The sequence below is a fragment of the Mizuhopecten yessoensis genome, unplaced genomic scaffold (genome assembly GCF_002113885.1).
Source record: "Mizuhopecten yessoensis strain PY_sf001 unplaced genomic scaffold, ASM211388v2 scaffold10585, whole genome shotgun sequence".
Classification (NCBI taxonomy): domain Eukaryota; kingdom Metazoa; phylum Mollusca; class Bivalvia; order Pectinida; family Pectinidae; genus Mizuhopecten; species Mizuhopecten yessoensis.
The window spans coordinates 226,496-248,667 of record NW_018408620.1 but is presented as its reverse complement, the minus strand read 5'-3'; the positions used below and the strand labels follow the sequence as shown (position 1 = coordinate 248,667).

The following is a 22,172-nucleotide window of genomic DNA, read 5'->3' as shown; positions in this document are numbered from 1 at the left end:
AATATGTGATAACAACAAAAAAAACAGCGGCGTGACAAAATGTGTCTTCATAACAGTCTCGAGAAGTAATAACTATTATTCAAAGAGGGGCTACAATTGACCCTTTAATAAAAGAAGACGGTTGATATTGTATCCAAAGATTGCATTGTGAAAAGAAATTTGTGAAAAATTCACTACAATTTTGACAAAAGTTATAAATTATATTTTATGTAAATGATGATATGTCCCTTCTCTCTCTCAGGAGATGACGTATTTACCAAATCGTTAGCATTTAAACGTGCTATTAGAAATGTACATTTGCGAACTGTGGGACAATTATTGAGTGAAAATTGTGCAATTAAATACAATCAAGTATGCAGGATCCGTTACCTCGATCCTGGTTGCTGGACTGTCAGAAAGTCATTTTCATAAACAATGATTTGGTGTCCAGCAGCTTTGCTGCATTTTCTTGTTATCAAAGGCTTTGGACATCTGATCGGTAAAAATTTGGCATAAAACCATGTTGCTCATCGCAGATAAGCGTATTCATAAAATTAGAAACATGTACGTCAACCAGTTTTTCGAAGACTTTAGATAGAATTGGTAGTAAAGATACTGGTCTGTAATTAGATACTTTATTACGTTTACGAGGTTGAAAAATGGGAATAACATTGGCACTTTTTAAAATACTTGGAAATGTATCATCGTTCAATGAACGGTTGAAAATGTTACACAGTGGTACACATAACTCATCAGCACACTTTTTAAAAACTACGCCAGATATGTTGTCGTAGCCACAAGCATTTTTTACATTTATTTGTGTAAGTGTCTTCCGAACATCAGTACATTTCAAAACAATTGTGCTTAGCGGGCAGTCAAATTCATTTTTTACATATATTTGATATTTGAGGAAGATCACAATCGTCGTCCATACAGAACACACTTTTGAATAAAACGTGAAACATACCTACAGATTCAACATTGTTGGAAGACGACGATGAACAGTCTGAAACAGAGTCCAGGACAGTCACCTTCTTCCGTTTTCCTCTCACAAATCCCAAAAAACGTTTAGGATTGTCTTTTACAGAATGTTCCACATTGGTGATATAGTCATCGTATTTAAATGCTTGGATTGAATTGAACTCCTTGCGTAGAAAAGGAAAAATAGCATACTCAGGGAATCACGTCGTTTACCGGCCTTGACATTGACTTTGAACGCACGTTCTTTCTCTTTAACCATTGCTATAAGGTCATTGTCATGCCATGTTGTAAAAACATCGTTTTCTTAATTTAATCTGAAGAATGTTCCAGAGCCTCATGGCCACTGATGGGACCTCTACCTCATCTACACAGACAACCACTGATAGGACATCTATCTCATCTACACAGACAACCACTGATGGGACTTCTACCTCATCTACACGGACAACCACTGATGGGACCTCTAACTCATCTTCACAGACAACCACTGATGGGACCTCTACCTCATCTACACAGACAACCACTGATGGGACCTCTACATTATCTACACGGACAGCCACTGATGGGACATCTACCTCATCTACACAGACAACTACTGATGGGACCTCTACCTCATCTACACAGACAACCACTGATGGGACATCTACCTCATCTACACGGACAACCACTGATGGGACCTCTACATTATCTACACGGACAGCCACTGATGGGACATCTACCTCATCTACACAGACAACTACTGATGGGACCTCTACCTCATCTACACAGACAACCACTGATGGGACATCTATCTCATCTACACGGACAACCACTGAAGGGAACTCTACCTCATCTTCACAGACAACCACTGATGGGACATCTACCTCATCTACACGGGCAACCACTGATGGGACCTATACCTCATCTACACAGAAAACCACTGATGGGACCTCTACCTCATCTACACGGACAACCACTGATGGAACCTCTACCTCATCTACACAGAAAACCACTGATGGGACCTATGCAGCATCTTCACAGAAGGCAGCAACAATCTCAGGAATGATGTCCTTCAGATCATCGACCTCGAAAGAGTTGTCTAACCATGTTTTCTTGATCCGTATTGATATATATATTTTTACAAAATTAGTGTATGTTTACATTTGATAACGGAGGATACCAGCATGTCCAAATCCACCCCAATTAACTCAGGACCCATTCCGTTTGTCAAGCAAATATTGAGCCTCACACAAAACACAAAACTCAGTTGGCAATCAAATATTGAGCCTATAGGACCAAGGATCCGGCAGGAAAAGTGAAAACGATCTGTCTGTGTTAATGAGCAGGCCCTACGGAAAACGTCGATCGTAATACAGACAGTAACAACGTATATTTCTGTAGCTTTTTTTAAAAAATCCTAATATAAAATTTTAATTATCAGTGAAAACTGTAAGTCAATACTTAGTCCTTATCCCCCCTTTTTAAATTTTAAATTATGACCATAGAAATAAATGTGGAAAATGACCGTCGCAATATGCGGTTTTTGACACGTCACTGCACATCTGCCAGTACGCTTTCTAAAAAAGGACAACTCGGATTTGACTCTTACATATTTGGTTAGTGCTATTCTATTTACTTTATTTCAATTTTATTTCGACTAAGTCAAATTCATAAAAAAATCATATTTCCGTGGGAGTCTATCACATGATTCACTGATTGAGTCACCAGCATAATTCTTTAAAAGTTTAAATATCAATAACTGGAATTTCATGTCACATGAAAATGGTGACAATGTATAATAATTTTGTCATTAATTTGCACTCATGGATTTGAATATAAATATTTAAGTCGCTGCTCTAGCACAGACATAGGTGTTCCCCAATGAGGTCTCAGTTGCCATGAATTGAATTCTTAAACCAGGGCCAGTAGTATATACGTCCCTGCTTAAAATGATAATTTCTTCTTTAAGCCACCCTATACACACGCCTTAATGTATTAGATATACTCTTGATTCCACTTCTTTTTCGTGACATTTTTTACCAACGCTAAAAGCACGACTTGTGGTTCAATTTTAATTTTGAATAATCGGGGGCTGGGTGGATGGATTACCTGCATTTTTGCTTGTAAATCCACATAAATTGCAGAAAACAGAAATATGAACGCCTCACTACTTTTAGAGTGCTTTTCATTATTAATCACACTGGATTCCCCAGGACTTTGATACTATGTTACCAGTGGACATTTTGGATACTAAATGATAAAAAGAAAGCAATGGCAATATTTAAACGACCTAAAACTCTGATTGAATAAAAAAATAATTTTATTCTAAAAATGCGCGAGGTCGCACTTGAGAGATATTTTTTTTTATTATTATTTTCATGCTGGTAAGATGGTGGTTGCGGGAACCATAGCTTCTAAGCCCGATCGTGTTTTTTTTCCTTTTTTTTCAATTCTTTGGTTCGATAATAAAAAATAAATAAAAAATGATCGGGCCTAGAAGCTACGGTTCCCGCAGCTAGTAAAATGGCAGATGTACGGGGCACCTGTTGTAGGGGAGGCAACTGCAAGCAATATGTATCTGTTCCATGCTGTTCTAGTAATCGTACATACTCCCTGTAATATTTTGTAATTTTGTTCACATACTAATTAAAGATTCCCTTCACGGGGCGGTTTCTTTTGATCATATATAATTAAATTTTCCATCAAAAACACGTTCAATAAGATAATGATACACTGTAAAACGAGTACTTTTGTAATTAATTTTGTTCACAGATTACAGGGAGGTAGATAAAGTATTGGAATAATGTCAAACACAACACTCGCATCGATCCGTCTTCAACCAGACAGCGGCAAACGATCGTCTTATTCTTGGTAAACATTTTAATTAACCTAATATTTAGTTGAAGATTATCTCATTTTGTCATTTGCGAAAACAAACTGCACAGTTGTCGTCCTTATTAGAAACGTCAATTCAATGTGAGGATATACCGGTGAGTTTTCTGTTGTAATACACAGAGTTATTGTGTTACTATTTTTAGCCAACACGTCATATTTTGGCGGAGAATAGCCCGGTGACGAAAATAGACGGTGGTTTCCTTGCTGAGTGTGACTCACCCCACAAGTAAGTTATACCAGAGATACAGACAGTGAGATGAGTCCAATGACAACCATATGTTATCGCTTGATACAATATTTCACTGTGTTAACAAAGGATTCAACAAGGTCCAGTTTTACAGTGTTAGCCATTTTTTGTTTATCTATGACTGTTGAGGTTGTATTTTAAACCGTTTGTAGTTAGATAGTGATTTCAGATCCAGTGACGTCGTTTGTTTTTTAAAGTATTAAATTTTACCGGTAATAAGCCCACCACCTAACAAATTAATCAGTGGACACTGTGTGAAGCCCACACCACACCAGACATCTTTTTGTCAGAATGTCAAAAAGTCTACTGTCAGAACCATAGGAATCTTGGGCTAGGGAGTGTGCAGGATATTTCAGATAGGAACCTCCCTTAAATTTGTTGGAAAACAAACTGGTACTTCTATATGTAGCACATGAGGTGTCCGATGGGTGGTCGGTTGGTACAGACTTTCTCCAGGTACCCAGGCTTCCTCCCACATTAAGACCCCTTGGGCACTACAGCCAACAATATTATCTCGGGGTTAGGAGGGGTCTATAAAAACCAAAGGGGTCTATGAGCCAGTAGACCCCTCGAGCTCCTAACCCAGAGATAACGAATTTGTCACCCTGTCAATCTTTTATTACTTTTTTTTCTGCATTATTAAAATCACTTCGTGAGTTTGAGTTGTACGTGACTGCTACCAAAATAGCCCCTACCGGACACTTTTTCGGCAATATTTCGGACAATACACAACCATCTTTGTAATAAGCACACTACCGGCAGAGCGGGGTCTATAGAAATTATTATAGACCCTGGCAAGATATCCCATCAGAAAGAGTGTTACTAATTAGAAGGGACAAGAGTGATTAATATGAGTTGATGGGACTTGTTTCACCTTGTTTTAAAATAAAATATTTAATTTAAAAGTTTCCAGAGTCACTAGTATTACATGTTGATCATCCCATATTTTATCTGATTGATTCATCACAGCAGGTATTATATCATCACAATATCAAAATCATGGACGGACGGATATCCTCCTTCAACATTGATTTTTAGCTAGCATACTTTTGATAAGCATTATATTTTTCTCTTCAAGTCTGTGTGGTATATTTGCTGATTATAAAACACACACATCACTTCCCAATACGTAGCACTACTAGGTAGTTAAACTATTGTATGTTCTACTGATCTTTTTATACCCCACTTTGCAGAGAAAACGAGGGATACTTTAAATGTTGGGTGTTGTAGTCATGCATGTATCATATTGCTTGAATTTTTGTTCAATAATTGCCTTAAAAATTTAAATGTTAATTTAATGCTGTACATTGCAAGTGTAAATCTTAAAAGTTTGATAGCCTGTGTGATGCATGCATATTTACATATAATTAATTACTTAATGCCATAATTAAAAACAATTTGTTGTAATTGCCTTATATTCCAGCGAGTTAAAAACTAAATTTCTTTAAAATTTCAATTTCTGCTTTTAGAAAAATTGACATTGCTTGTGCTTATGAAATTGAGTCTTATTTTGTACCATTTACCCAGTAATTTAATCTATCCCAACAGGTAAGTTATTGGTGTATAAATGGGAAGAAGAATTCAAATTCTAATTTTTAAAGTTTTCATCAAATTTCCCTAAAACAAAGAAAGTTACTTTCATTACGGCAAATTTTCATTTTTAGGATTTTCATCAAACTTCCCTAAGACAGGAAGTAACTGTCATTACCTAATATCTTACTAATGTGAAAGCCTACCGCACTAATGTGCTGATTGTGTGTGTCCATATCTACACGAGTTATGTAAGAGATGCCGGTGGTAGTGTGAGTCACCTGTAGGCCCTGTATTTACATATCTTGTGTATGTAACACACAGTAACAATGTCAGTGTTGACCATCTGACTCATTCATTGTTCAAATACTTGTACTTAGCTTTCTTATTCAGGAACATGTGTCCTCTCCCTCTGTCCTAGCCCACAACTTTTCACCCAATGGTGTCCTCTCCCTCTGCCCCCGCCCCTCAACTTTTCACCCTATCGTGTCCCTCCCTCTGCCCCTAGCTACCCAACAACTTTTCACCCTATCGTGTCCCTCCATCTGTCCCTACCCAACAACTTTTCACCCTATCGTGTCCCTCCCTCTGTCCCTACCCAACAACTTTTTACCCCATTATTATCATCAATATAAGGCCATAACAAAATACAAATACAAATGTTTTGAATGCATGCCCTTTCGGTTTGTCTAATTTTAAGCAAGCACTGTTAAAGTTTGAAATATTTTTTGTTGCAAAATGAAAAGTTGTACCTGCCTACTCTTCTCTAATTTTTGGAGAGTCAAAAGTGGAAACATAGTAAATATATGCTTTTTGTCTAATATTGATGTGAACATTGTTTTCTTTACTGGGTTGGAAGTTTCACAATTTTTCAAGGTAACAATTTTACATTTATGTTACCATTCTAGTTAATCTGCAAAAGTTAGGGACCATGGAAAAGTTAGGGACCATGGAAAAAAGGATTTCAGAGTATACAACACTTATAGAGTGCATAATTTATAAACTATACACACTTTATAGCACATATAGTATGCACAAATATAGTTCAAAAGTTAGTTATATATTTGTCATCTTTTTATCTTTATCTTCTTTCCATCACATTAATTCCTTTGGCCTCCATATGCACTCTGACTCAGATATAGTTTGTATTTTCACTTTTGTTTAATACTTTTATTTGCTGTTCAGATCAGTTTCTGTATTCCGGCACAGCAGGCACCCTTACGTACTGTCAACCAATTGTATTAATGGAGTGTTCAAACTGCTACTAGAGCCCCATGTTAGTCATATGGCCATAGTCTTCACCTGCCCTTAGGTAGCTAATGATGACTCAGAGGAACCCTCAATTCATAGGGTCCACTGGAATGGGTGGAGCCGTTTACCTGAGAACCCCCTCCAACTATTCACAGAATGAGATCAGCCCTTGAAAATTTCGGTCAAAATTCAAGGTCTGATTTAAATGAATTTTAGCTGTTTATGTCATTTCTATAAATAGACCCAACAGGTGAGTTACAATTTTGGGTGTTGTCTCTCCTAGAGGAACTAGGACAGTTAGCGGGAAAGACGACCAGGTGTGCACAGGTGTATTGAGCTATTAAGGCATGTGTCAAAATAATACTGAGCTTGCTTAAAATGCTATAAGTACAGGTATTGTAAGATTTTATATACTTTGATAGTTAATTGTTTGCTAACTTTATATGCAATAATATAACCTTATAACTGTTTGATAAAGATAATGTTATAATGAATCAATCAATGTCTACCACTGTACTCTGTATGCTATATTATTATCTGTTGCAGCAAAAGTACATGCAAACATTTTCTTACTCAATGTTTTTTTAATTATGAGAAGTCTGATATTTTCTAGTTAGCAAAATAAAAACTCTTATGCTAATTTAAAAACTCCAGCATGTTTTGAGGTCTGTCACTTTGCACTTTATATGCATAATTATTTATGTTTCCAGATTTAAATTTATTTGAACTTGGAGTATTTTTTTTCTTTAATTTTTATGCACTTTGGTACATTATACATGTATAGTATATATGTTTTAGCAAAGACATGAAAACTTTCCTATTGTTAAACTTGATATAGTAGATATAAAAACGCATCCTTGAATTAGAGTGCAAGCGCAGAACGTTATCTCCCGCCTAGAAGGTGAACAATAAAAAATACATCTACACAGATTTAAATTTACTGCCAAATAATGTTATTGGCTTTATGAAACCATTTTTCACCGTATTTTCATTTCCGAAAATTGCCGGAAAGATACAGACGAAATTATAGATCATTAAGAACATATTTTTTCATTGACATTGCAAATTTGAATTATTTTACTTGATTTGATAATTTACAATCAAAAGATTTTCCCCATTGTGAATGCATGTAGGTACCTTATAAACAGGGAAATAAACGCTTTCATACTTCCTGTGACTCGTTTTTAGATAATGCTCTTATTGGATAATCAAACAAACTATTGTTGATCTTTAGCAAAACAAACTTCAGACTTGATTTGATTCGCTTTTTTGTTACTGTACCAATCAAGTAGGTTAATTTAATCTGTCAACCTTTTCTGTTAAACGTTGCTAATAAAAATTGGCTGAAGGGACTTTATTGAGTTTGTCCCTGGGGACCTGGGGGTGGGGATGGGGGTGAAGCTCAATAAAATGATAAAGGTTAATGTTGAAGACAAGTATTTCAATAAAGGTATTAGATTCATTATTGAATAAATGAAGAATGAAGCCACACGTGGACATGGCTGAAAGGAACATGGTTTTACAAAACAAGTTTGATCATTTTTGATACAAGGTACATTAGGAACATGTACATTTATACAGTACTATTTCTTTTTGTCTAGTTCATTGCTGGTGAAGTATGCAGTAGTATTAATTTTTGATTGCTCATTTTGAAATACGTAATGAATGCACAAGAACCATGCACTGATGAGCAATACCAACCCCTTGACCTCAATTCCATTTTTATTTGAATTTCATACCAAAAGATGGGTAAAAAATGGTATTAAAAAGGAATTAACTGATACATATGAAATTATTTGAATATGCAACCTCGAAATTCCAGAAAACAAATTTATTTGGATGGACTAGATTTATGTCACATTTGACATAAATACATGTTATCACAATTTAAGCCCCTGAGCTTGAATATTAAACTGTTATCCTGTATCATAAAATCCTTATCTGATCTATCTACTGTTACTCGTAGGTATTACATACCTGAGGCCACTGTATACATTAACATTGTTATGACTGTAGAGACCCCGCTGCTAATTATAACTTGTATATAAGTACAATGTATATCATTACAGGTACTGAAGGACTAACAGAAGACTACTGTGGACTGTTGGGTCTGAAAGCTTAGGAAGTTAAGGTAGGTGATGTTTATATATAGTGACAGGTGTATATGTGGACCTAACAAGGTTTGGTTTGTGTGTTACATCCTATTAACAGCTATGGTCATTTAAGGATGTGCCTGGTTTTAGTGGTGGAGGAAAGCCAGAGAATCTTGAGAAAAAACACCCACCTGCGGCCAGTACCCACTACATATATACCTGGTTAGTGACCATAGACGGCCAGACGCTTTACTACTCGGCCCAGTACCCACTACATATATACCTGGCTAGTGACCATAGACGGCCAGACACTTTACTACTCGGCATCAGTACCCACTACATACATACCTGGCTAGTGACCATAGACGGCCAGGCGCTTTACTACTCGGCCCCAGTACCCACTACATATATACCTGGCTAGTGACCATAGACGGCCAGGCGCTTTACTACTCGGCCCCAGTACCCACTACATATATACCTGGTTAGTGACCATAGACGGCCAGACGCTTTACTACTCAGCCCCAGTACCCACTACATATATACATGGCTAGTGACCATAGACGACCAGACGCTTTACTACTCGGCACAGTAGCCACTACATTTATACCTGGCTAGTGACCATAGATGGCCAGACACTTTACTACTCAGCCCTAGTACCCACTACATATATACCTGGCTAGTGACCATAGACGGCCAGACTCTTTACTACTCGGCCCCAGTACCCACTACATATATACCTGGTTAGTGACCATAGACGGCCAGACGCTTTACTACTCAACCCCAGTACCCACTACATATATACCTGGTTAGTGACCATAGACGGCCAGACGCTTTACTACTCAGCCCCAGTACCCACTACATATATACCTGGCTAGTGACCATAGACGGCCAGACTCTTTACTACTCAGCCCCAGTACCCACTACATATATACCTGGCTAGTGACCATGTACGGCCAGACACTTTACTATACTCAGCCCCAGTACCCACTACATATATACCTGGCTGGTGACCATAGACGACCAGACGCTTTACTACTCAGCCCCAGTACCCACTACATATATACCTGGCTAGTGACCATAGACGGCCAGACGCTTTACTACTCGGCCCCAGTACCCACTACATATATACCTGGCTAGTGACCATAGACGACCAGATGCTTTACTAGGCCCAGTACCTACTACATATATACCTGGCTAGTGACCATAGACGGCCAGACGCTTTACTACTCAGCCCCAGCACCCACTACATATATACCTGGCTAGTGACCATAGACGACCAGACGCTTTACTCCTCAGCCCCAGAACCTACTACATATATACCTGGCTAGTGACCATAGACGACCAGATGCTTTACTAGGCCCAGTACCTACTACATATATACCTGGCTAGTGACCATAGACAGCCAGACTCTTTACTACTCTGCCCCAGTACCCACTACATATATACCTGGCTAGGGACCATAGACGACCAGACGCTTTACTCCTCAGCCCCAGTACCCACTTCATATATACCTGGCTAGTGACCATAGACGGCCAGACACTTTACTACTCGGCCCCAGTACACACTACATATATACCTGGCTAGTGACCATAGACGACCAGACGCTTTACTCCTCAGCCCCAGGACCCACTACATATATACCTGGCTAGTGACCATAGACGACCAGATGCTTTACTAGGCCCAGTACCTACTACATATATAACTGGCTAGTGACCATAGACGGCCAGACGCTTTACTACTCAGCCCCAGTACCCACTACATATATACCTGGCTAGTGACCATGGACGGCCACACACTTTACTACTCAGCCCCAGTACCCACTACATATATACCTGGCTAGGGACCATAGACGACCAGACGCTTTACTCCTCAGCCCCAGTACCCACTTCATATATACCTGGCTAGTGACCATAGACGGCCACACGCTTTACTACTCGGCCGGCCACAAACAGCTCCCTCAACAAAGAGGGTGGGGTTGTAGTGAAAAACAGTTTTACAGTAGTAACCTGCATTGATTGGAAATCAAATGTCAATAAGTAACACCACAAGTACCACTGGTGCTGGACACAGTAATATGATGTGTATATATTAGTGGTGTACTGGTAACCGGAAACATCCGTTAAATTGAGCTTGACCATAATTGAATTTTGCCAGCATTCAAGCATGGTAGCTATATATAGCGTCATTACGTAATCAAGGTCAGTGAAGTGTTTTGTAGGTACGGCTAAATTTATAACTGACGAAATTGTGAATTGTTTGTGTTACTATCGCTATCATCATGACTTGTTTGCAGGAGATAGGTAAAGGTATGTTCACTTCTCAAACGGTAATCTACCGGTCATTGTCCGTTTCTGAAGTACCTTTTCTCATCATATGAACGTCCCTTAGATATAATTGTTTTTTAAAAAATAACACATAGTTATATAGATATTTTTTAATGATTGGACAAAATGTCAATTTATTAAATGTATTCTTTTTGGCGTTTATTTCAACCGATAATCGATTACCGATCAATCATGAACGTCCGATAATCAATCTTCAAAATCAGACTGAATACAATCACTAGTATATACTATTTTATTATATAATAAAGGCTATTTTCATACAATATTGACGTTCAATAAAAACGATATAGCACACGTACAATAAACATGCAAATGAGTCTTGTCACCATGGGAAACAGGTCATATTCTTACGCACTACAACTTCTATGTTTGTAAACAAAATTGCTGACCGAGTTACTGTTTGCATTGACAGCAGAGGCAGGGCCACTGGGAGAATAAAATTAACAAACGAGTTTAATAAATTAAATATTATATAAACACCAGTGTTAGCTTCACACAAATTCAACACCTGCATGTTCAAATTCCACTTGAACTTCTCCGACATACACACAATCAATGGCGAACACGTGTAACCGGTCAACTTCATTAGTGTTCCAGTTTCATGGCGGATTCCACAGTATATTATCGAGGTTCACATTCCGCTTGTGTTGTAGAGAGTGGCAATCACTCCAGTCCCTGTAAACTTTTAAAAAATGCAGACTTCAATGTGTATTGTGATGACCTTTACCTTGACAGTGCAAGCGCCGTTGTGCCAAATATGTGACGTCACTGCTATTTTCGTAAACGCCAATTCGTTAAATGGTTTTCGTATAAAAAATGATTATTAATGTTGTTATGATAATTATTAAAACATTGGTTGATGCCGAAAACCTAAATGATTTTTTGTTCATTGAAAAGGTTCTCAGGAAGAAGTTTCTGAAACTATTTTTTGTGGCGCAGCAAGCTCCAAACAAAATGCATGTAATGCGTCCTTTCGTCAGCCATCGTTACAATTTATATAGAGGAGACATGTCAAGAAAAAGAGTGTTTCGTTAATTATATAATAAATATAATCTAACACTCGTGTTCATGTAATACTGAATTTATTAGACTTGTTTAGTAATTTCATATGAAATTAATAAACTCGTTCAATAAATGCAATATTACATGAACACGAGTGTCAGATCCTCTATATATGGTGCTTTATCACATACATGTTGAATCTTGTTATAGTAATACAAGCAATTTTCAGAGCATGAAATACAACGTATGTGCAATACAGAATGTTATATTTACCTACTAGCCGGAACTACTTTCTATGGGAATCCCCTTGTCATGGCGAACTGAAAAGTTCCCGGTATTTGCAAAAAATATCAAAGTTTATAAAATCTTTGTATTGATCTCTACCAAATATGGAAGGTATGTGATAAAAGCAAGACCACACACTTGTGTTTTTCTAACAAATCAGAAAGCACTCATTGATTGGGCTTTCTGATTCGTTAGAAAAACACAAGTGTGTGGTCTTGCATATGAATATACACATCATATTAGTGTGTCCAGCCCTTGTGACAAGTACATAGCAATCTGAAGAATATCCCTAGTGACTGAATGGTGAGTGCTAAAGCAGATTTGTGTATACAGACTGTCTGCAATGTTCAGACTATTTTGCTTTGCCCTACATTTATACCTTTTCTTAATTACTATTCCATTTTCATATGAGAGACATATCAATTATAGTATGTTAAGCAAACATCTGTCAATCAACATTTAAATTTGTAAAAAGATGTCTTGCTTAGATATTCTTTGATTTTAATGAAAGTTGGTAAGCATGTACAATCTACAAAGGCTAAGACTAAGTTTGAAGTTGAGCAAAATTCAAAAAGATGCATATTGAGCTCAAATTGGTAGGCAGTTTCTTCACATTAACGATAAAAGATATGACCAGATTCTGATGAAACTTGTTCAATATTTACAAGGACAAAGTCTTAAGTTCAAAGATAATAATAATGTTAATAATTTGAGGTTCTTATGTACTGCTTTATCACAACCTAGTTTGTAGGTCGTCTCAAAGCGGTTTGCATATTATGAAACAAAAGATAAACAAAAACTTATTAAAATATGACTAGATTCTGATGAAACTGTCAGTATTCATATAATACCATGACAATTGCCAAGTTCAGATGTGAACAAAATCTGCGAATGTCATTGGAGGGACGTATATTGTTTTGCACCTCTTGTGTTCCTTGTTTATTCTCTTTTCATAATAATGTGTAGTTTACAATAAATAGACCCAAATTTTGATCGCAGACTTTGAAGTTAATGTCCATATTTAGAAAAATGGTAAATTCAGGCTCCATATACACAATGTTTCGGTAACAAAAAATGAAAAAAAGTCTACCTACTGTCATTATGTGTTGATGTTACCCTATTGTCTCAACTAATATTTTATGTTTGAAATTAAAAGCTTGTTTAAATGTGGGAAACGCAGGAAGTACGTAATTTATGTAGATGTTAGCTTTTATGTGTGACCAAGGTTTTTCCTCATATTAATGGCCTTATAAATCAAACCAGTTTAAATTTGAATAAAAAAAAAATGTGTTTTATATGCAGCGTTAGTGGAGTCTAGCAGAACAAAAGAAATAACCAGTAATTTTATTGTATCTCATACATCAGTATGACATCAGCTTTTATAAAAAAACAAGGTGTCAGTGGTTCATAGGTAACATCAGGTTCTGTAAAAGTATGTCAGCAGTCCACAGATGACTGGGTCAGCATGTCAGAGAAGGTCGAAGGTTAACTGTGGTTAAGGTAAAGACGTAAGCATGTGATTAGGACTTACATTAGTATGGCGGTTAATATTGTAGCACGTTACCTGTGGTCAGACGAGTACTATACAGGTAAGGCTATGTACGTCACACCTGTCACCTTGTGGTTTGTAATGTCCTACTCACCAAGTATTGGGACTTTGGATGGAGATTTCCAGTTTTGTTGATTGATTGTTTTTACGACTTCTTAATGGCCAAGGACAGATGGCAAAGGTGTTGCTCAATTAGGACTACCTCAAAGTGCTAAAATGTCTCAACATGGACACCGTAACATAACACCCCACCAGCAATCTGACTAAAACACACCTGATAATTAGCTGTTCATTCTGCCTCAAGATTAGAAAGATTGTACATTAACTTAATAAATATGACTGGTTCTGATGAAACTTGTTCAATATTTACATTACACAAAAACAAAAGCTTAAGTTTGAAGATTAAAAAACTCTGCTCATAATTTATTTGCATATTTCCTCTGATTTAGGGAGAAAAAAAAAAAGATTTGAAGAGATCTCAAGTGTTGCACTAGGAACAGTAGATCAGCTTTGGTCTGTAATACTGCATAGTGTAGAAAGTTATTGATGCTTTCAGAAGTTTGAGGTACCTTGTAAAAGTCATGAGGATAAGAACATATCATTAAGTTTAAGATAAAACGTTTTAGGAGATTTAACTAATTGAGCCACTCAAGGGGGATAACTCATGTGTGTATGCTAACAACTATCACTAGAATACACAACAGTACTGGTACGCGGCCCAGGCTGGATAAAACAGTGAGCCACTCAAGGGGGACAACTCATGTGTGTATGCTAACAACTATCACTAGATATACATGTAACAAGGTACTGGTACGCGGCCCAGGCTGGATAAACCAGTGAGCCACGCAAGGGGGACAACTCATGTTTGTACGCTTACAACTATCACTAGATATATATGTAACAAGGTACTGGTACGTGGCCTAGGCTGGATAAACCAGTGAGCCACGCAAGGGGGACAACTCATGTTTGTACGCTTACAACTATCACTAGATATACATGTAACAAGGTACTGGTACGTGGCCCAGGCTGGATAAACCAGTGAGCCACTCAAGGGGGACAACTCATGTGTGTATGCTAACAACTATCACTAGATATACATGTAACAAAGGTAGATATTAAACAGTAAAGAAATTAAAGAGTAAGAAATTAAATACAGACCAAACGTAGGCATGTTGTACAGGGAAATAGTTGAGACCCATTTGTCCAGTCAATGCAATGTATAATTCAACCATGTATATATACTGGTACTGCTTATAGAATTTGCCTGTTTGTTCAAGCGCAAAAATGGCCGAAAAAATGGCCGTGAAAAGTTTCCACTTTACGTTATTGTGATATGCGTTTTAGTTATTTTGCAAAGATAATTAATTCTATATAATTAAAAAAATCACAATTGTTTTGATAACCTAAAATTATATTTTGTGCAATTCATGATGACATTGTTGAATTTTCATCATAAAATTGACAAAATACCTGATGTAAATATATCAGTTGAAAGATAACATCAAAATGTCTTCAAGTTGACTTACATAGCTATAGTATAATTTTTGGTGTATGCAATTATTGAAAGAGTTGCTTCCCTTCCTGTGTTTTTATAAAAGTTGCCAAATCTTACTGAAAACGTATCCTAATCACAATATCGAAAGAGTGGCTTCCCCTCTATTGCTTTTGAGAAAAATTATCTTCATAACTATGGTAACTAACTTCCTTTCTTTGCTGCATTGGGTGCTTAGTGTAGATATAAATATTTAGTAGTAAGTTCAAATATTGAGTTTATGTTCAGTTAAATATCATAATAAACATTTTAAACTTAAGAATGAATAGCCAGCAAGTTGGACTAATAAACGAGCAATATGTAGTATACTGCGAGACAGGTCAATATACAGTAGTAAGACAGGTCAATATACAGTAGTAAGACAGGCTAATATACAGTAGTAAGACAGGTCAATATACAGAAGTAAGACAGGTCAATAGTATACAGTAGTAAGACAGGTCAATATACATAGTAAGACAGGCTAATATACAGTAGTATGACAGGTCAATATACAGTAGTAAAACAGGTCAATATACAGTAGTAAGACAGGTCAATATAAAGTAGTAAGACAGGCTAATATACAGTAGTAAAACAGGTCAATATACATAGTAAGACAGGTCAATATATAGTAGTAAGACAGGTCAATATACAGTATTAAGACAGGTCAATAGTATACAGTAGTAAGACAGGTCAATATACAGTAGAAAGACAGGTCAATATACAGTAGTAAGACAGGCAATATACAGTAGTAAGACAGGCCAATATACATAGTAAGACAGGCTAATATACAGTAGTATGACAGGTCAATATACAGTAGTAAAACAGGTCAATATACATAGTAAGACAGGTCAATATACATAGTAAGACAGGTCAATATATAGTAGTAAGACAGGTCAATACACAGTAGTAAGACAGGTCAATATACAGTAGTTAGACAGGTTAATAGTATCCAGTAGTAAGACATGTTAATAGTATACAGTAGTAAGACAGGTCAATATACATAGTAAGACAGGTCAATATACATAGTAAGACAGGCCAATATACAGTAGTAAGACAGGCAAATATACAGTAGTAAGACAAGTCAATATACAGTAGTAAGACAGGTCAATATAAAGTAGTAAGACAGGCTAATATACAGTAGTAAAACAGGTCAATATACATAGTAAGACAGGTCAATATATAGTAGTAAGACAGGTCAATATACGGTAGTAAGACAGGTTAATATACAGTAGTAAGACAGGTCAATATACATAGGAAGACAGGCTAATATACAGTAGTAAGACAGGTCAATATACAGTATTAAGACAGGTCAATAGTATACAGTAGTAAGACAGGTCAATATACAGTAGAAAGACAGGTCAATATACAGTAGTAAGACAGGCAATATACAGTAGTAAGAAAGGCCAATATACAGTAGTAAGACAGGTCAATAACATAGAAAGACGGGCCAATTTACAGTAGTAAGACAGGCCAATATACAGTAGTAAGACAGGTCAATAACATAGAAAGACGGGCCAATATACAGTAGTAAGACAGGCCAGTATACAGTAGTAAGACAGGTCAATATACAGTAGTAAGACAGGTCAATATACAGTAGTAAGACAGGTTAATAGTATACAGTAGTAAGACAGGTCAATATACAGTAGTTAGACAGGTTAATAGTATACAGTAGTAAGACAGGTTAATAGTATACAGTAGTAAGACAGGTCAATAGTATACAGTAGTTAGACAGGTCAATAGTATACAGTAGTAAGACAGGTCAATATACAGTAGTAAGACAGGTTAATAGTATACAGTAGTAAGACAGGCCAATATACAGTAGTAAGACAGGTCAGTATACAGTACAAGACAGGTTAATAGTATACAGTAGTAAGACAGGTCAATATACAGTAGTAAGACAGGCCAATATACAGTAGTAAGACAGGCCAATATACAATAGTAAGACAGGTCAATAAACAGTAGTAAGACAGTTCAATAGTATCCAGTAGTAAGACAGGCCAATATACAGTAGGAAGACAGGTCAATATACAGTAGTAAGACAGGTTAATCGTATACAGTAGTAAGACAGGCCAATATACAATAGTAAGACAGGTCAATAAACAGTAGTAAGACAGTTCAATAGTATCCAGTAGTAAGACAGGCCAATATACAGTAGTAAGACAGGTCAGTATACAGTACAAGCCAGGTTAATAGTATACAGTAGTAAGACAGGTCAATATACATAGTAAGACAGGTCAATAAACAGTAGTAAGACAGTTCAATAGTATCCAGTAGTAAGACAGGCCAATATACAGTAGTAAGACAGGCCAATATACATAGTAAGACAGGGCAATATACAGTAGTAAGACAGGTTAATAGAATACAGTAGTAAGACAGGCCAATATACATAGTAAGACAGGGCAATATACAGTAGTAAGACAGGTTAATATACATAGTAAGACAGGCTAATATATAGTAGTAAGACAGGTCAATATACAGTAGTAATACAGGTCAATATACAGTAGTAAGACAGGGCAATATACAGTAGTAAGACAGGTTAATATACATAACAGTAGTAAGACAGGTCAATATACAGTAGTAATACAGGTCAATATACAGTAGTAAGACAGGGCAATATACAGTAGTAAGACAGGTTAATATACATAACAGTAGTAAGACAGGTCAATATACAGTAAGACAGGTCAATATACATAGTAAGACAGGTCAATAAACAGTAGTAAGACAGTTCAATAGTATCCAGTAGTAAGACAGGCCAATATACAGTAGTAAGAAAGGTCAATATACAGTAGTAAGACAGGTCAATATACATAGTAAGACAGGCTAATATACAGTAGTAAGACAGGCCAATATACATAGTAAGACAGGTCAATATACAGTAGTAAGACAGGTTAATATACATAGTAAGACAGGCTAATATATAGTAGTAAGACAGGTCAATATACAGTAGTAAGACAGGTCAATAGAATACAGGAGTAAGACAGGTCAATATACAGTAGTAAGACAGGCCAATATACAGGAGTAAGACAGGTCAATAGTATACAGTAGTAAGACAGGTCAATATACATAGTAAGACAGGTCAATATACAGTAGTAAGACAGGCCAATATACAGTAGTAAGACAGGCCAATATACAGTAGTAAAACAGGCCAATATACAGTAGTAAGACAGGTCAATAACATAGAAAGACAGGCCAATATACAGTAGTAAGACAGGTCAATATGCAGTAGTAAGACAGGTCAATATACAGTTGTAAGACAGGTCAATATACATATTAAGACAGGTCAATATACAGTAGTAAGACAGGCCAATATACAGTAGTAAGACAGGTCAATATACAGCAGTAAGACAGGTCAATATACAGTAATAAGACAGGTCAATATACAGTAGTAAGACAGGTTAATATACAGTAGTAAGACAGGCCAATATACAGTAGTAAAACAGGCCAATATACAGTAGTAAGACAGGTCAATAACATAGAAAGACAGGCCAATATACAGCAGTAAGACAGGTCAATATACAGTAGTAAGGCAGGTCAATATACAGCAGTAAGACAGGTCAATATACAGTAGTAAGGCAGGTCAATATACAGTAGTAAGACAGGTCAATAGTATACAGTAGTTAGACAGGTCAATAGTATACAGTAGTAAGACAGGACAATATACAGCAGTAAGACAGGTCAATATACAGCAGTAAGACAGATCAATATACAGTAGTAAGACAGGTCAATATACAGTCGTAAGACAGGTCAATATACAGTAGTAAGACAGGTTAATATACAGTAGTAAGACAGGTCAATATACAGTCGTAAGACAGGTCAATATACAGTAGTAAGACAGGCCAATATACAGGAGTAAGACAGGTCAATAGTATACAGTAGTAAGACAGGACAATATACAGCAGTAAGACAGGTCAATATACAGTAGTAAGGCAGGTCAATATACAGTAGTAAGACAGGTCAATAGTATACAGTAGTTAGACAGGTCAATAGTATACAGTAGTAAGACAGGTCAATATACAGAGTAAGACAGGTCAATATACAGTAGTAAGACAGGCCAATATGCAGTAGTAAGACAGGTCAATATACAGTTGTAAGACAGGTTAATATACATATTAAGACAGGTCAATATACAGTAGTAAGACAGGCCAATATACCGTAGTAAGACAGGCTAATATACAGTAGTAAGACAGGTCAATATGCAGTAGTAAGACAGGTCAATATACAGTTGTAAGACAGGTCAATATACTTATTAAGACAGGTCAATATACAGTAGTAAGACAGGTTAATATACAGTAGTAAGACAGGTCAATATACAGTCGTAAGACAGGTCAATATACAGTAGTAAGACAGGTTAATATACAGTAGTAAGACAGGTCAATATACAGTAGTAAGACAGGCCAACATATTGCTGCAAAGTCTTCATTTCCTTTTTTCTTTACATTTCGTATACATGTTCCCCTGGACATATTGCCAATTATAAGTCTTTCTTAGGCTATCATTATTGCTGGACAAACAAAGAAACAGTGTTTTGGAATAAAAATTTGATACGACCAGATAAGTATTGGACCAGACCTGAACCCCTGATTACAATCGGTCTTTCTAACCACCTGAGTTACCTGATCATTGGTTACCTGGCCCAGTCTCACTTTAGTTATACCCTGAACTCTTTCATCCCTATATATATGTAACTTTTATAACCCCTACTATAAATGGATCATGATGATTCCATTATGGTCTACAGTGTTGAAAGGGTTCATCAGAGTTAAGGGGACATAACTGTATGTGTGAAAAAAAAGGCAGTTGAATATTTTTTCCTGTTTGGTCATGAGATGTACAGGGATCATTGGACAAGGTTTTAACTCATTCAACCCCGAAGTTTCATAGTAAACTATTCCAACCTTTGAATTGGAAGAGTTCAAATGTGTCTTCAGGGGTGATTGAGTTAATAAAACTGACAGCACTGGACCGAAGCCCTCCTAGTCTGTTTATAGTCAGTTGGCTCTACTGTTACATATTGTTTGTCTGTTTGGGGTTTAACGTCCTCGCAACAACTAAAGTCCTATAGAGACGGGTGCTAAAGGAAACACCACCAAAAAGAGGCGTAGGGAAAACAGAAAAGAAAGAGATCCCAATTAAGTGTTGCAATGTGGAAAGTAGATCAATTTTTTGTTTCTTTAACCCTTTCACCCCTATGTAACCTTAAGTAAACTTAACAATGCATTGATCTGGATGAGTCCATTGTGGTCTATAGTGGTGAAAGGCTTATAATTAATGTTTAGAGAGTAGACAGGTTCTTTGCTGGAGCTGTAGCCACGGGAGCTTGACGTTCCATTGACCTTGATTTCCTAATCAATAGATGTACCATCTCTTTTGTTGGTTCCCAAGAGGGACAATATGTAAACAGAATTAATTTTCCAGAGTCCAGTTCTATTTGTTTACTCATTATGTTAAGGCAGAAATACGAGTTAAGTGATGGGGTAGCTTTACTATTATCATTATTAATACCAATACTGTTATGTTAAGCTGTATACTTACACTAATACAGTGTCGTTTATAACGTTGACAGGAAAGGAATAGTAGAGAAACATAATCCAAATACAACTTTCTCATCATCATAAAAATGGTGTCAGATTTGTTCATCACCATTCACTAAGCAAATGAAACTTACGGACATAAGTGCTGGTATCACGTTTTGCCATCAAATGTATGAAAATTAGATTTTGCGGAGAAAATGTCTGTCCATGCGAAGGACCAGTGGCATTGATAGCCAGAAATGTCAAACACTGTTAACCTGATAAGACAATGGATTTTTACCGCTGCCATCCACGCGTTTGTCAATGGTGATGGTCAGGAGATAACACTATTTATTCCGTAAATATCAGGATATTTTTGACCAGTTGACCATGACAAACAGATCGAAAGCACTGTAGTGAACACAAAGGTCTATTTCCGGATCATGATCACTAATATCTTTAATGGTGCAGTTTTTGTTGGCTCTGAAGGGTATCTTCCTTCCTACACTAATATGGCTATCAGAGACTGAGTAATGAGGTTTGGTCTATTACAATGAGAATTAGTCTGTCAGATACTTTCTGCTCGGGTCTGGGGATCGGTATACGTAGGAGACTGATGGTTGGCTGGAGAAAGAACAGAGAACGTGTTGTTGATCGTTCGATCTGTTTGCTCCATCATTATTGAATCAAAAATATTTCTGTGTCCCACAGAATTCTGTAACTATATGGTTGGTGGTATTTACCAATATCAACATCAGTTTACATAAGAATTGAAGTATATGCTTTGGTTATACTTTTCATGGCTGGACTTTTGAACCCTGGTTTGCCATGTAACCAGCTACAATCAGCAGTGAGGTCTAAATCGTCTGACATTGTTGGTCCAACTCCCATCGTCGGTAGCAACTTGTTCCAGACCTAAGGCTGTCAAAATATATCGGAAAATCAGTATATCACTATACAGAAATGAAAAATTGCTGTATCACAATATTTTTCGG

At 36.7% G+C, this 22,172-nt stretch overlaps 2 protein-coding genes across 5 annotated transcripts in view; both read left to right on the top strand.

Moving 5' to 3' along the window:
• Positions 1-1,281: 1,281 nt before the first annotated feature.
• LOC110461158 (cell wall protein DAN4-like) lies at positions 1,282-9,376 on the top strand. The gene is made up of 4 exons (XM_021514498.1): positions 1,282-2,059; positions 3,712-3,722; positions 3,978-4,060; positions 9,106-9,376. The coding sequence occupies exons 1-4, from the start codon at positions 1,282-1,284 to the stop codon at positions 9,374-9,376; spliced, it is 1,143 nt and encodes a 380-aa protein (XP_021370173.1).
• The window catches only part of LOC110461155 (mitogen-activated protein kinase kinase kinase 13-like), a 139,133-nt gene continuing 120,705 nt past the window's right edge, over positions 3,745-22,172 (top strand). Inside the window, exons 1-3 of one of the 4 annotated variants that reach the window (XM_021514488.1) lie at positions 3,745-3,810; positions 3,978-4,060; positions 8,932-8,993. The gene's annotated coding sequence lies outside the window, so the exon portion shown is untranslated. The other 3 variants (XM_021514489.1, XM_021514491.1, XM_021514490.1) reach the window with 3 other exon arrangements.